Raw genomic sequence first — 14,371 nt, 5'->3', positions numbered from 1 at the left:
CTCTTCAAAAGCTCTTGTTTGATCTTCAATATGTTGTATTTATAGGCTCCAACACTGATATATACGTTAGACATAAGAATATGACCGTTGGAAAGTTTTTGTACTGTTTCTGGAATTGCAACGGTCAAATTCGTCTTGCTAGACATTTTCCTGACTGGTCAACTATGGTCAACTGAACTGATCATTCAGTTCAACTGGTCAGCAGCTGGTTCAGTTCAGCTGGTTCAGTTTCAGCTAGACTGATTTCAGTTTGTGCAGAACCAGTAGCTTCGTCGTCATTTATCAGCATCATAAGCTTCGATTCAGACTTTGACTTCTTATAATGATTTGTAGATCTTTGTCTTATATTTCCAACGCATACTGAATCGCTTCGTTTCGATAACCGAGCTGAGAGATATGACCAAAATACGACAGCTGCTCAAACACAATTGTTGTTTTCGTGTGATCAGTTCGGCAATTGAGCGATCAGTTAGACCATGATAACATCCGATTTTGCTCAACTGACGTGAAATATGACTTGTTCCAAGTTGAGTTTTCTGATCAGTCCAATTGGAGGAATTTCATTTGAATCATCCAGCTGAGAGATATCATCAAAACACTGAAACTCGCTAGAAATTCAGTTTGTGCAGAATTCAGTTTCAGCTTGTTTCTTGTGTTTGCAACTTCACACTTGAGTAAATATGTTAGAAACACAATAACAAGTTTTGTTAACATCAAAATCAAGATTGCGAACATAAAATGTTCCAACAATAGCTCCATTTTTTTTAATTATAAATATTATTTATATAATAATAACATTTTATTTTAATAGTTAGATATTTTTAAATAATAATATATTCAATGATATATTTAAAATTATTAAATAAATCAAATTAAAAAGAATATTTTGAGAGTATTTTAAGAATATATTTTTAGTGTAAGATTTGAAGTAAATGAGTTGAAGATGAATGTTATATTTGGTACAGAAACTGCATTATTTTGGTATAAAAACTGCACTAAAATAGATTTATGGGTTAAAAATAACCTAATCTGACATATCTTTGAAGTCTTTAAAGAATAATATAAGATTTCAAATTCGAATATAATTCTTTTTATTTAAAAAAAATCCACCAACCCTCGAATTTATTATCAAGAATCAGAGCTGTTATGTATTTATTTTAAAAAATGCATTTTCAAACAAAAAATCGTGGTCAACCTTGTGGCCAGCGGTAGATGAGCACGTGTAGGTAGATAACATCCTTGGTGACTGGTGTGATCCAGAATCGTGGATACCACACGGCTGATATGTACAAGAACAAAAAGGAGGGACCCCAGTTGGAAATTTGAGGAAGATCACTCTGTTTTCAAGTATTAGAGGCCGATTAAATCTTGACTGTGAAAATCAACAGAGGAAAACGAGGAGCGGAGTGGGATAAAAAGAGAGAGAAATGGCGATTGGGCTGAAGGCTGTGCTCGTTTCTTATGTGGCTCATTTTCTGGGTGTTGGTGGTGCTATATTGGTGTTGGTTTGGTGCATAAGCTTTAGGGGGGGTTTGGCTTGGGAGGCTACCAACAAGAATCTCATATTCAATGTAAAATTTCCCTCTTTTCTCCAGTTCATGTAGTTTATCCCTTTTGGGGTGCTGCTGTGTTTTATTTGATGTTTTAATTTGGGTGGTTGGAGTTGGACCAAGACTTCATTTTTTGTTCTTGTTTTTGTTTTTTGAAAAAATAGCCAAGTTTGATATGCTAACAATCCCTCACCAAAATTCCGAGTCTAGTCTTCTGAACATCTTCTTGTTTAGTTTGTGTGCTGTGTTTACTGGGATATAGGCTGCAAGAAACTAGATTTTGACAGCTGTTTGATATTGTAGAGGAGTTTATTCTTGATTCAAGTACTATTGTCTTCCGGTGAAATGAGCAGTAGTAATCTATTTATTGAAAGATGAAAGATGAAAAAAAAACAGATTTCTAGGAGTCAGTAATCTAATCTGTGAGCTGCTACGTTCATTTGATTTCTAAAATTACCCTTCACATTATTTCGTTATGTAACACTACATATTTGATGCCCAAATTAAAGAGTAAATGGTGTTCTTTCTTGATATGTATGGAGATTTAATTATGGTTTTAAACTTTCTCCATGGGATGATAAAATATATCAACAAGGCTCACATTTTTCTTTCCTCCACCTGGAGGGATTCTCACTACTTCCATTAACATATAACAGAACTATGTTATCTAATGATATTGTGATATGATTAGAATTACTCCGGTGGATCATAGATCAACTCCTCGTGCCGTAGCAGCTCACAAAACTATGCCAATTTAGGATCAGCTCATATAAGAGACCTACGTGGTCTAACGATATTGTGATATGAGTAGAATTACTCTGGTGGATCATAGACTAACTCCTCAGGACTTAGCAGCTCATAAAACTCTGCCAATTTAGGATCAGTTTAGAACTTGCCAGAATTTAAAGGTTATTAGATCATTAAGGTAGCTGCGGTGTTTGATTTTATAATAACTTGACTATTAAGATGGTTGTGGTAAGTCTCACATCTTATTTTCTTCTTTTGATTCCAGATTCATCCTGTACTGATGCTTATAGGATTTATCATAATTGGAGGACAAGGTAATAGAAACTCATCTTGAATCTAAAATTTATCGAAGATATCTTATTTTCTCCATTATTTTTTAATTACAGCCATCATGAGTTACAAATGTCTGCCTCTGAAGAAGCCAGAAAAGAAACTCATACATCTAGTTCTTCATGCTATTGCTCTTGTACTCGGTATCATTGGAATATACACCGCATTCAAGTTCCACAATGAAAGCAACATTGCAAATTTATATAGTTTACACTCTTGGCTAGGAATTGGTGTCATCTCTCTCTACGGAATCCAGGTGACATTCGAATACTCTAATTAATTCTCAGTTTGTATGTTATACTCTTTTCTTCGGCATCATTTATGTTTCAGTTAACCATCATGACTAGGTTCTTGTTGTGTTTGGCCACTGGCTTGTCAACGTAGCCTTTTTTCACTTTATGATCTTAAGGGTGATAACAAGTCGAGATTGAGTTCAGACATAAGGGATTAAGCTTGGGATTTTCTTGTTAAGGGGTTAATTACATCATGAAGGCTCGTAGGAGCAACTATATTTGTACCAAAAGTCTTAGTTGGAGTTAACGTTGCAACTTAATTCAATTTATGTCTGATACATAAACATACGATATGTCAGATAGTGACAGATACATTGACATATGGGGGCGGCCTATTGTTGATGGCAAACGATTCTCCTCAGAACAATTTCAAATTACATCGGCTCTGATAAAATTTGTGGACCATCCAAGTGCTTCAGTTGGCTAGCAGTCAGGATGGAACTGATTTTTTTTAACCATAAATCAGTTCAAGTATAAGATTTCGATTATTATGCTGTATAGGAAAAATTATTGCTATAAAAGGCTTGCATCCCTATTCCCTCCATAGCTTCTCAACACTCATCAAGTGACAAGTACTGTAAAATTTGCTAAAACTTCATTTCCATCCCCGTAAGTTGGCCATTTCTACCCAAACACGAAACACACCATCTCGATCTACTCTAAGCAGATAGACACTTTTTCCCCATTGTTAAGGACCAAATCATCTCATATATTTATGATCATCTACAGTGGTTATACGGGTTCGCTGTTTTCTTTTACCCGGGAGGAACACCACCACTTAGAAGGGAGTCACTTCCATGGCACGTACTTTTTGGCATGTTTGTTTATATATTGGCAGTAGGAACTGCTGCCTTGGGGTACCTTGAAAAGCTTACCTTCCTGGAAAACTCTGGTGTTCAAAAATATGGTTCGGAGGCGTTCCTCGTCAACTTCACGGCCATCGTGACTATCTTATACGGGTCGTTTGTCATCTTCACCATTCTGTCTCAGGGTCCTCCAGAACATGAATATGATTACACGGCTATAGAAACATGAGTGATTATTTTTCTTGATCTTATTTGGATTTGAATAATGCAGTGCTTCTAGTAAAGTAGGTCGGTGGTGTGTACATGAACGTGAATTGCAAACATTCCATTACATATATAATATACAATTATAATAACAATACGTTAATTTCATTATTCTTGTTTATCATAACTATTTATGAGGCACATGAGCCTGCTGAACGAAGAGGTTAAGCATTCATCATCAAAAAACTAATATTGTAGCTGTTGAAAACATTTGTTTCGATGCAACAACGTCGTTTTGTGCGAAAGATAAAACATCGATTATTAAATATTTTAATTTCATCTAATATTTGACTCAAATCTGATATTTTATTAAAAATAGTTGGTTCGATTTTGTAGAGACGATTCCTTATATTTAATTTATTATTATTAATTGTTATTTCATGATGTTATTAGTAATTAAGTCATTGTGCTTAATAAAAGTCATCAATTTCTCAGGTTCATCGACATATCATATTTTTCAATCGCTTATATCACAAGTTACAATGATATCAAATTGAAAGGGATGATAAATAATGTATTGAAAGTCGATATAATATCAAAACAAGTTTCTTTCATCTTTAGAATTATTGGGTCGTGTAGTAGACTAAAGATCGTGTTTTTGCTTTTATTTGAAGTTAATAGAACAAAATATTGTTCTACTTTACATATATTTTTTTTAAAAAAAAACACTCGAAGTATAAGTCAAGAGGCGTGCGTTCGATGTCTCACGTATATCATCTCATGGTACGATAGAATTTTCTTTTAATCAATATCATAGAAAAATATTTTTGAACTCATTGTTCCTTAACAAATGGATAAAAATAGCTAGAGAAATTTTAAAACAATTTTAAATTTTAATAATGTGTTTACTTTTGATATTAGTAGGGAAACATGAGAAACACAAACAATTTATTAAAGTATATACTAAACTTGTATGATAAAATCATATCAAATTAATATTAACGCAACGCGCGCGGACAACTCTAATTTACAGACGACGCTAATTTATATATATTGAATGATAGAACTATTAATTTTTTTAACAATTTATATGGCAATAAATATTAGTTTGACATCATATTATTTATCTTCGTTCGATTGATATAATGTTATAATTTCCTGTAATCCCTAGTTAACTATTGATTTATGAATATGTTTTTGAAAATTTTTAGTTGTTGTGGAGTGGCTGTCAAATATAAATTCAACTCATATTCGATTGCAATTTTGGTCTTTTAGCAATGATGATTTCGATTGGTGAGATTTATTAATTAGAGTGAGTCTCATGTGAGACCGTCTCACGGATCATAATCTGTGAGACGGGTCAACAATATCCATATTCACAATAAAAAATAGTACTCTTAGCATAAAAAGTAATACTCTTTTATGGGTGACCCAAATAAGAGATCCGTCTCACAAGTAATACCCGTGAGACCGTCTCACATAAGTTTTTGCCAGAAAAAATAATCCCACCAACATTATTTGTCCTCCTCCAACCTTAAACCAAGTTTCCTTTGAGGATAAATTACTCAAATAATAATATGAAAATATACAAAAAAAATTGAAATTTTCAAAAAATAAAAGATTAATTTATTTACTCACATAATTTTGAAAATTTAATATTTTGAGAATTGGTCATATATTTCTAGTTTTCTCTCCCTCTAAAATCACTCATTATCATGGTCTATGACTTTCCTCTTCATATCTCATCTCTATCATATCATTTCCTTCTATTTCTTTTATTTATATACAAGTGGACAAACATTAGATACTATGTCCATTGGAATCAAAAGAATCATTCTTATGTAATAAATTTAAAACATATCGATCTGATTTATACATACAATGAAAATAATATTTTTAATCTAAAAATTAATATTTTTTCACGAGTTGAGTCATGTAAGATATCTGTCTCAGAAAATTGACCCATAAGACAGTTTCATAATAGTTTTTATGATAAATCTTATAGTTTAGTTTTCTTGTATTTGGTGTTAGTAAATGTATTTTGATTTTCTAAGTGATTATATTTTCAGATGTAAAGTGTTATATGTGAAGGAATTTATAATTTTTTTCTTTTCTTATCATTTTCAAAAGTGATTCTACTTCAAAAGAAATATATCAAATATATTATTATTTTTATATTAAACAATTTAGCTATATACACAAAATAGATTATTAACTTTTGTTAACAAAAAATCACTTTTATTTTATAGTTATTATATAAATTTAAAATTTTGTACATAAAAAAAAGATTTATAAAAAGATTTAAAATATCCCTAGTTAGCCTGTTGGGCAGCAGCCAACTCACTGACAATTCAATCGTACAGCTCCCTTCTGTGTTCAATTCCAAGCGACACTTACCTTCCTCCAACCAACCGTTGCGATCTATTTAATCTTACACCGTTCGTATCGTTCGATCTCTTGCTGAATACTCTGTGTTTTCCTGCTGATGTAACCAATTTTCTCGAGTAATGGGTGACGAAGAAACCAAGAATGTGGAACGCGAGACCTGCTCCTACCCTCCTCCTCCGCCGCCGGTGGTGGAGCCTGTGCAGGCTCTAAAAGATGTGGTGGAAGAGAAAGCTGATATTCCACCTGCTGAAGAGAAGAAACCCAATGAGTCCAAGGCTCTTGCTGTTGTTGGAAGTAAGTAAAGGCGCCTGCGCCCTTTTTTCTCCGTATCTAGGTGTTGTATTATGTGTTGATATTTGAGATGTTTTTATTGTCTTTGAATGGAAAGGAAAAAAGGGTTCTTGGTTGCTATGATAAAATTGTTTCTCGAGTTCGAAATTGGATTTCTTGGTACATGTTCTTTAAATTCAAAGCCACCCCTTTTGAAATTTGTTTTATTCTCTAACCTTTCGACTTTCTTTTTGTTCTATGCTAAAGAACCAGAATCTACTGAGAAGAAAGAAGCCGAGGGATCCATCAACAGAGGTAGTCAAGACTATATAGAATACTGCTACTACTCTTTTTGTTTTATATTGAATGAGGCGAGAAAGTTATAAAATTTTCCATCATATGTCACTACCTCAGATGCTGTACTTGGACGGGTAGCAACTGAAAAGAGGCTGTCCTTAATCAAAGCATGGGAAGAAAGTGAGAAGTCAAAAGCTGAAAACAAGTAAGTCGCATTAGAGATTTTTCAATACTTGTCCGAGTCCACGAAAATATGGAAAAAGGAGCATTTATCAACTTGTGGCTCTTTTCTGCTGCATTATGGACAGAGCTCAGAAGAAAGTATCCGCTATTGGGGCATGGGAGAACTGCAAGAAAGCTAATCTAGAGGCCGAGCTCAAGAAGATTGAGGTAACTAGCTATACATCTCAGTGTATTTTATGCTTTTTGATGCTACCCCACCTCCAGCCCCTTCCTTTTTTGCTGTCAAGTAGGCAGAGCCGTAGAGGATGTTGTTTTGAAAGTTCTAAATTCAATCATTCGCATATTGCTACGTCCTGTCGCTAAAAAATGTATGAACAGTGCATCTTAGTTAGTTAATTTAAGTTTTTTTTTTAAAAACAAATTACACTTTTTTCCATTTAATATCTATTCTCTGTTTGCTTGATGTACTTGTATATGCTCCAGTTATTAAAAACTCCCGGTGAGTATGGCTTTAATGTGGATTTTAACTTGAAGTGAAATGCACTGCTATGGTAATGTTTATTCACCTACAGGCTTGCTGCTAAATAATTTGTAAAGCACATATCGATTTTTGTGACAGAAGTTTCTCTTTATATTTGAATTCAATAAAGTGCTTGCTTTGCATTGCATTTAGGCTCCAGGGCACTCGAGCAATTTAATTTACCTTTGCCCCTTTAAGAGCTAGTAGTAAATAAAACACATTTGATGTGTATGTGAAGAATATAATAAAACAATTGCTAAAATAATAACTTAACAATTTGTATTTTAACTATTTTAAAAAAGAGAAACGTTAAACATGAATTTGTCAGAAAAATACTTCCCAAGAAATTAAAATTTAATAATAGTTTTTATTATTAAATTTTGCCTATTGATTATTTTCAACATTATTCATTTGTATTCTTTTAGTTTTAATTTAGCTTAAATTATTGAAAATCTACATTGGAGTCTCAAATTTAGTTTGTATAGCTTCACATCCTTACTTTCCAAGTTGATATTGGGTTAGTTCCAGGAGTATATATTTTGAGGTTCAAAGGAAAGTCTAGGAGATGATTTTCAAAACCACATTCAAACTTCCTTTCTATTAAGTGAAGCTCAAGTTTAGTTGAGTCCCAAATAGGACATTAAGGGTGTAATCAAGTTGGGTTGAGCTCAAGTATCACCCTACTCTTGAGCTTGTCTCGACCAAAAAATAGTACTTGAACCTGAGCTTACTACGAGTTCGAGCTCAATTTCAGTAATTTTTTAGTTATTTAAGCTTTGGTTCACTTCTTAAATCTCTTTCACAACAAAACCTTTAATTTTTTTAAAACCTTAAACACTGCAGTATGTTAATCTGATGAAAGTAAGATAAAATATTCATTTCATCAATATATGTTAAAACATAAAAAAAAATTAATATTAAAATTTTGAGCTCTATTACTCATAGAATGCTAGAATCTAAGCTCGAGCATGGCTTGAGATTGTACTTGAGCTACCGAGTTTGAGTCGAGCTTTGGCTGAGCTGCTCTTGGTTACATCCTTCCGTAAGAATTTAGGGTCCATCCCTTTCTTTCATACATAGAAATAGAGACTAGTGACTAATGTTTGAAACCAGTAGTTTTTTGCTATCAAATTGTTTTTGATTTTCAATTTGGCTTGGTGCTCAAATTTTCAATTCACATGTGTGCATATAATATGATGTGAGATTTTTGTTTATTTAGAAACAGACACATTCACCTGGTGGGCATATGCGGTGACCCTAAAACGACAAATTTAAAAAAGAAACAAAAACAAAATCAGATCACCCCATAATTTTCCATCTTTGTTTCAATATTTCACTGGTATTTCTTTACCATGCTTTATCAGCCCTTTGATCACAAGGTTTTGAATAAATGACATAGTCGTCGGCATGCAAGTAATGTGGAGTGCATTGTGCAGAATTTGGTTGTGATCCAGTATATGAATGTTTATAGGAACAACTGGAGAAAAAGAAGGCAGAGTACATTGAGAAAATGAAGAACAAGGTTGCACAAGTCCACAAGGCAGCAGAAGAAAAACGAGCAATTGCTGAAGCCAAACGCGGGGAAGATCTTCTCAAGGCAGAAGAGATGGCTGCCAAATACCGCGCTACTGGAACTGGACCGAAGAAGTTACTTGGATGTTTCTAAAGGTGAAATTATCTTGTACAAATGTCAAAGTGAAGCTTTATGTGTGTACATGTTCTGTTCGAATATTTGTTTATTTTTCAGATGTATTGATTGTGTGGTATTTCGATGTAGAATACATTGATGGTGGCCAACAACTTCATTATTAAGTGTGCACAGTGATGTATTATTTGATACAGCTTAATAAGAGAAGTGATTACTTTTCGATAAATGGGGCAAGTTTGTATGATAAATAATTTTTTATTTCTTACATTTTTCTTCTGATATTTTGGATGCCAAAAGGAAAATCATTTTTGTGCTTTGATTTCGGAGGTTATGCATAATTGTTGGCCATTGTTGATGTTTACTGGCCAACACGGTTACATTTGAGTATGATATGAAGTTCGAAGATTTTTGCATTACCATCAGTTGCAATAATAAGTACTTCATCCTACAATTGATATCATCACTGAATTAAATAAATTAATTCTCAAGTGGAATGTCTGAACGCAACGATAATTTCTCTTTTTGACTTAGGTGGCAGCAATGGTTTTTTATCCTGATAAATCAATGATTTTATTTTCTTACTCTGAAATGTATATCAATCGTTTCAATTCGATTTTGATTGTTTTGTATAAAACCTAACTGACCAAACAAACCGATACCAAGTCGGGGAGATGATTTCTTCTAGGTTGTATTTGGATTTATTGATCTGAAGGTTATGAATTTCATAATAAATCAATTTGTTTTTTTGAATCATTGTGGTGAATTTACAAATTAGAGTCATTTCAAATCTTCCACTCAAATCCAAATCCCCCGAACCAAACTTATCTTGTTTCTTTTAGCGTCGATACAACTATTTTGATTGTTTCTCTTATTTTTGTCCGAGTTTCGAAATAAGGTGGAATGCTCATCCCTTAATGGCATCATTAACTATAGTCTACAGGTTTTACCTTAAAGAAACATTTACCAAACATGAACCAACCTATAATTAACATGCTACCAAGAATAGGATCTCATCGATTTAATGTTACTACCAGAATATCAAACTTCAGATCAAGATAGAAAATGTTACTTTTCAAACTAGTATTTCTGGTTTAGATTGAGCTCGAATGGTTGACCAAACTACAAACAGTCCTATACCAACTAGACATTCTTCTGGTGAAAATTATCACTTCGACGGCACCAAAGGAAGGTCACTGCATCTAATATTAGATAGAAGCAGATGCATTATTAAAGGATTCTTGAAGGAATCCCATATCGTTGCCTCCCGCTGGAAAATCTAGTAATAGCTGTAACATTACATCTGCTGATTCATCAAACTCGTATGGTTTTGGTAAATCAGAACAGGCTGCAAAAACTTCTGCTTCCTTTATGCAGCTCACAGGTTCCACATTTTGGCTGGCCATGGATTTGGAGAGTTGGTTTGAAGCTATGGAGCTAGATTCAACTTTAGTCAAGGATGATGTTTGAGAAGTTGGGCTGTGAGATGACATGTCGCCAATCCATTCACTTGTACACTCCTTGATTTTTCGAAATGAGTCGCCGACTCCAGAGTTCCACAGACGGAGGAAGAAGTCTCCTTCGGATTTATTCTCGGATGGTGTAAGCTGTTCTTCATTTGGTGGATAAGATGTGACATCGAGTTGAATGCTCTCTGATTGAACCATTTGGCAAGACAGTGGAGACTCAAGATTTGTGTCGACTGACTCCGAGGAGTGAACTGGCTGGTTGGAGTCTACGCTTGTAAAGCGCTTCCTCAAATGTGAGTTCCAAAAGTTCTTGATATCATTGTCTGTTCTTCCTGGTAAACGCGAGGCTATTGCCGCCCATCTGAGAGTAGTAGTGATTTAAAATCAGGATATTGATTCACCTACACCCTTGAATCTTGATGTGGAACATAGCTTAAATAGTGGTAGATGCCCCGTTGTTGCTTCTTGTTCCTCGAAGAAATATGAGGAAGTAACAAACAAAATGCAGGTCGAACTTTGGAGTTCAACAGATCATCTTCATTGTCAAATACGATAATCATATCCAAAATTGTAATTTGTGATATAATAGTATAATTCAATTTTTTAAAGTGATATAACAAATGTTAATTGTAATAATAGTATAATTCAATTTAAGCGCCATGATTATATTGGTGTGCCACATTGCAGCCATAAAGTATCAGGACATTTGTCAGTTTTTGTCATCCAATCAAAACCCCCTTCAATTTTATCAAGTAATGTGCATCCACTTGACTTTTGGTTCTAATACCAATTATAGGCAATTCTTTCAGAAAGGAGGAGGGGGGGGGGGGGGGGGGGGGGTTGGGGTTCGTGGGGGGATTTGGAGATGCAATTAAGGGGGTGAGAAAGGCAATTCCTTACTTGTTACCGAGTGTTCCATGTAGGTCAATGATCCTTTTCTCTTCCTCTGCACTAAAGGGACCGCGTTTAATGTCAGGTCGAAGGTAGTTTATCCATCGAAGCCGACAGCTCTTCCCACACCGAAGGAGACCTGTAGTTGTCGCATAAACAAAAAGCTCTTCTTATCATCTTGAAAAAAGCTCGTATTTTTCTTTTTCGTGGACTTAATCGTGCTTCTCTGATTCTAGCATTAGTTTCTTGGTTGAATATCAATATTGATTCTTGAAGATTATCAACTGATAAAAGTGACACACGGAAATGATAAAGCAGAGAACTGCTGACTTCTAGTGCTGGAGCCTTTCTAAATCGTCGTCCTATTCATTGAAAGTGTGTAAGGTATGTAAAAGCAAAATGTCTCTTAATTTGTAATTTACTGCTCATTCTTGGTTCAGCGTCCAGTTCCTCTGATAATAGTTCAGAGGGTGATCTTAGGACAACTTGTTCATCTGCGAGATAATCGCTGCAAGAGACTGAATTTGAATGCGGTCCAAGTCAAACAGAAGAGCTAAGCCAAGTCGAAGGAGTCATGTTAGCAGCCTTGTGATCAGCAATGATCACGATATACCACTCGTTCCTTCTATTTTAGGATTTCAGAAAGACAGAGCATCACATCAGGAAATGTGTTTCTGCCCTCCCTTTTAAGAAAGAATAAACATTACTTCCTTTTAGTTTTTATTCTTTCAGGACAATCATTCGTGACCATGGCACAATTTACTAGTATTAAAACCATAAAATGGTTAAAAGATACAGATACTAGAGGAATTCCTTCTATTCATTACTCGGGATCAATCTTATATATGTGTTGTTCAAGTTGCATGCTAGTCGAGTTTAGTTCTAGCACTATAGCCTCGTAATTTCATTACTCGAGCTTGATTGAGTAGTCAATCGGGATAGTCTTCGTGAATCCATAGAATTCTCGTTTTTCCATTTCTTGGTTCCAAACTGTTATTTCACAATTTTTTCAGCTTTTCTTGATTTCATATGTTTATCCAGGCAAATCACAGTTGAAACGAAATGAAAAGACTTATGTTAGAACCTCTAAATAATAGAAAAAATGAAATATATCTTTCTTTCTCAAACAGCCTTCAGAATCTCGAGCTCGGCTCAGGGTGACTGCTCTGAAGTTCTTCAGAAGCAATCATATACTCCACATGCCTCACAAAAATAAAAGTTGAAAAATATTCAAAAACTAGGAGAAATGAGATCCTTGTATGGGTAATGTTACCTACCACTTTTCAACTCAACTCCCCACTTTTTCTATCATATGCCCAATTTTGACAAACAAACATTAATTGTATTTATGGACTTAAAATCAATATTCTTCGTATCATAAAGAAAGAAAATATTTTATTTTTCGGGAAACATAATTAACATATTTATGTACTTTCAAATAATCTTCTAAAGAACACAATTACACCTCAATCCTCTACATTCAATCTTTTCATTCAACTTTTTTCTCAGTCCCAAAAATAATCATGGGATTATGTTATAACTATACAAATAAATTATATATATTTTTTATTTCAAATAAATAAAATACCATTTAAAAAGGTAAGTAAACGTAATAAGATATATACAAAGTGTTCGAAAATGTAGATAATATATATTAATTTTTTTTTTCAAAAATGTTGCTCCCGATAATACAACTCAAGGAATATTTTTCTCACATCAATGGAAACATAACCAAATTTAAGCATCTTTTCGCTTAGGATCAAGATTCCCACAGCTACTAGAAAAATGATAGATCCAAATGCCAAGAAAAAAAGAAAGAAATATTTTAGCAGAGCTTGATTTAGAAGTTAACTACATAAAACAGCTAGCTAATGAATGGGCATACAGCATAGGAAAAAAAACCTGCAATTTTGGGGAGATTTCTCCAAGCACCATGCCCATTCTGAGTGATAAAATCAACGAGAATCTTGTCTTCTTCAGAAGTCCAAGCCCCTTTTCTTATCCCTTCTTTCTCACAGCATGCCGTTCTCCTTTTCTTATTCTTCCTTTTCTCTTCTTCCTTGTTTGTATCTCTCTTTTTCACCATTTTTAACCAAAACCCACAAATTATCTGCCCCAAAATCAAAATGCAGTTTACACAAGCTCAATGATATTCAAGAAAAAAGTGTGCTTTTGGAGTAAAATTAGAGAAGACGACACAATAAGGTGGTAAAGTGAAGAGAACAGTTCAGGTTTCTTGGGAGGGCTGAGTGACCAAGGACTACGTGAGGATTCTCCTATTTCGCCTCCGGCTAATTAGTACCTTTTCTCTTCAAACAATAAATAAAAATAAAAACAAAAACAAAAAAAATTATTTTAAAAATTCACTTAAAAATAAAAAAAAATAACAATTTTTTTCTTGATTTATTTATATATTTGAATTTTTTTGTCAATATATATTTTGGGGACGAAAAATTCACTACTTTTTAAAACAACAAAAAAAAATAAAAATTAACTTGATTTGAGCCTACTGATCGTTACGTATTGCACATTAAATTCTTGGATGGCATTGGCATGCATCTACGTGTAGTACTATAGACATACATACAAATGCATGTGTGTGTATAACTCCAACTCACATATCTCAGTGCAATTCCAAAGTTATGTTCCGTCTATTCATATGAACTATGTTTATTTTGTACATATGGATGAAAGATAGTAGTACTTTACTATTTTCCCATGCTTTCATCTCTCTGCATTGATGTGATGAGCATCCTCGTAATCATTTATACGAGTATC

The 14,371-nt window shown here is 33.8% G+C and overlaps 3 protein-coding genes and 1 long non-coding RNA gene across 5 annotated transcripts; 2 read left to right on the top strand and 2 right to left on the bottom strand.

The window, feature by feature from the left end:
- Window positions 1-1,252: 1,252 nt before the first annotated feature.
- LOC140806998 (transmembrane ascorbate ferrireductase 1-like) lies at window positions 1,253-4,098 on the top strand. Its single transcript, XM_073163629.1, has 4 exons — window positions 1,253-1,571; window positions 2,563-2,611; window positions 2,684-2,883; window positions 3,650-4,098. The coding sequence occupies exons 1-4, from the start codon at window positions 1,428-1,430 to the stop codon at window positions 3,953-3,955; spliced, it is 699 nt and encodes a 232-aa protein (XP_073019730.1). The 5' UTR covers window positions 1,253-1,427; the 3' UTR covers window positions 3,956-4,098.
- On the bottom strand, window positions 1,758-2,556 carry LOC140806999 (uncharacterized). The gene is made up of 2 exons (XR_012112611.1): window positions 2,205-2,556; window positions 1,758-1,965 (listed from the first exon to the last, which is right to left on the bottom strand). It is a non-coding gene; the product is annotated as an uncharacterized lncRNA (long non-coding RNA).
- Window positions 4,099-6,250: 2,152 nt separating the features above from the next.
- Window positions 6,251-9,460, top strand: LOC140808308 (remorin-like). 2 transcript variants are annotated; one of them, XM_073165398.1, is made up of 5 exons: window positions 6,251-6,612; window positions 6,856-6,903; window positions 7,003-7,090; window positions 7,194-7,275; window positions 9,025-9,460. In XM_073165398.1, the coding sequence occupies exons 1-5, from the start codon at window positions 6,438-6,440 to the stop codon at window positions 9,100-9,102; spliced, it is 471 nt and encodes a 156-aa protein (XP_073021499.1). In that variant the 5' UTR covers window positions 6,251-6,437; the 3' UTR covers window positions 9,103-9,460. The 2 variants fall into 2 exon arrangements, with proteins under 2 accessions (XP_073021499.1, XP_073021498.1); XM_073165397.1 differs by having other exon boundaries at window positions 6,255-6,612; window positions 9,060-9,460.
- An 820-nt stretch (window positions 9,461-10,280) lies between these two features.
- Window positions 10,281-13,878, bottom strand: LOC140808400 (transcription factor MYB17-like). Its single transcript, XM_073165524.1, has 3 exons — window positions 13,496-13,878; window positions 11,603-11,732; window positions 10,281-11,063 (listed from the first exon to the last, which is right to left on the bottom strand). Exons 1-3 carry the CDS (start codon window positions 13,677-13,679, stop codon window positions 10,442-10,444), a joined length of 936 nt encoding a protein of 311 aa, XP_073021625.1. The 5' UTR covers window positions 13,680-13,878; the 3' UTR covers window positions 10,281-10,441.
- Between the last annotated feature and the right edge of the window lie 493 nt (window positions 13,879-14,371).

The sequence above is a fragment of the Primulina eburnea genome, chromosome 12, assembly GCF_022965805.1.
Source record: "Primulina eburnea isolate SZY01 chromosome 12, ASM2296580v1, whole genome shotgun sequence".
Taxonomy (NCBI): Eukaryota; Viridiplantae; Streptophyta; class Magnoliopsida; order Lamiales; family Gesneriaceae; genus Primulina; species Primulina eburnea.
The sequence above is the reverse complement of the archived record's forward strand: the minus strand, read 5'-3'. Positions and strand labels throughout refer to the sequence as shown.

Excerpts from the sequence above, each read along its gene's own strand:
- LOC140806998 (XM_073163629.1), top strand. The coding sequence starts at position 1,428 with ATGGCGATTGGGCTGAAGGCTGTGCTCGTTTCTTATGTGGCTCATTTT. Across the intron at positions 1,572-2,562 it reads ACAAGAATCTCATATTCAAT|ATTCATCCTGTACTGATGCT; the intron begins GTAAAATTTCCC and ends TTTTGATTCCAG. Across the intron at positions 2,884-3,649 it reads TCTCTCTCTACGGAATCCAG|TGGTTATACGGGTTCGCTGT; the intron begins GTGACATTCGAA and ends GATCATCTACAG.
- LOC140808308 (XM_073165397.1), top strand. The coding sequence starts at position 6,438 with ATGGGTGACGAAGAAACCAAGAATGTGGAACGCGAGACCTGCTCCTAC. Across the intron at positions 6,904-7,002 it reads CGAGGGATCCATCAACAGAG|ATGCTGTACTTGGACGGGTA; the intron begins GTAGTCAAGACT and ends TCACTACCTCAG. Across the intron at positions 7,091-7,193 it reads AAGTCAAAAGCTGAAAACAA|AGCTCAGAAGAAAGTATCCG; the intron begins GTAAGTCGCATT and ends CATTATGGACAG.
- LOC140808400 (XM_073165524.1), bottom strand. The coding sequence starts at position 13,679 with ATGGTGAAAAAGAGAGATACAAACAAGGAAGAAGAGAAAAGGAAGAAT. Across the intron at positions 11,733-13,495 it reads AAATCTCCCCAAAATTGCAG|GTCTCCTTCGGTGTGGGAAG; the intron begins GTTTTTTTTCCT and ends CGACAACTACAG. Across the intron at positions 11,064-11,602 it reads CATGGAACACTCGGTAACAA|ATGGGCGGCAATAGCCTCGC; the intron begins GTAAGGAATTGC and ends TACTACTCTCAG.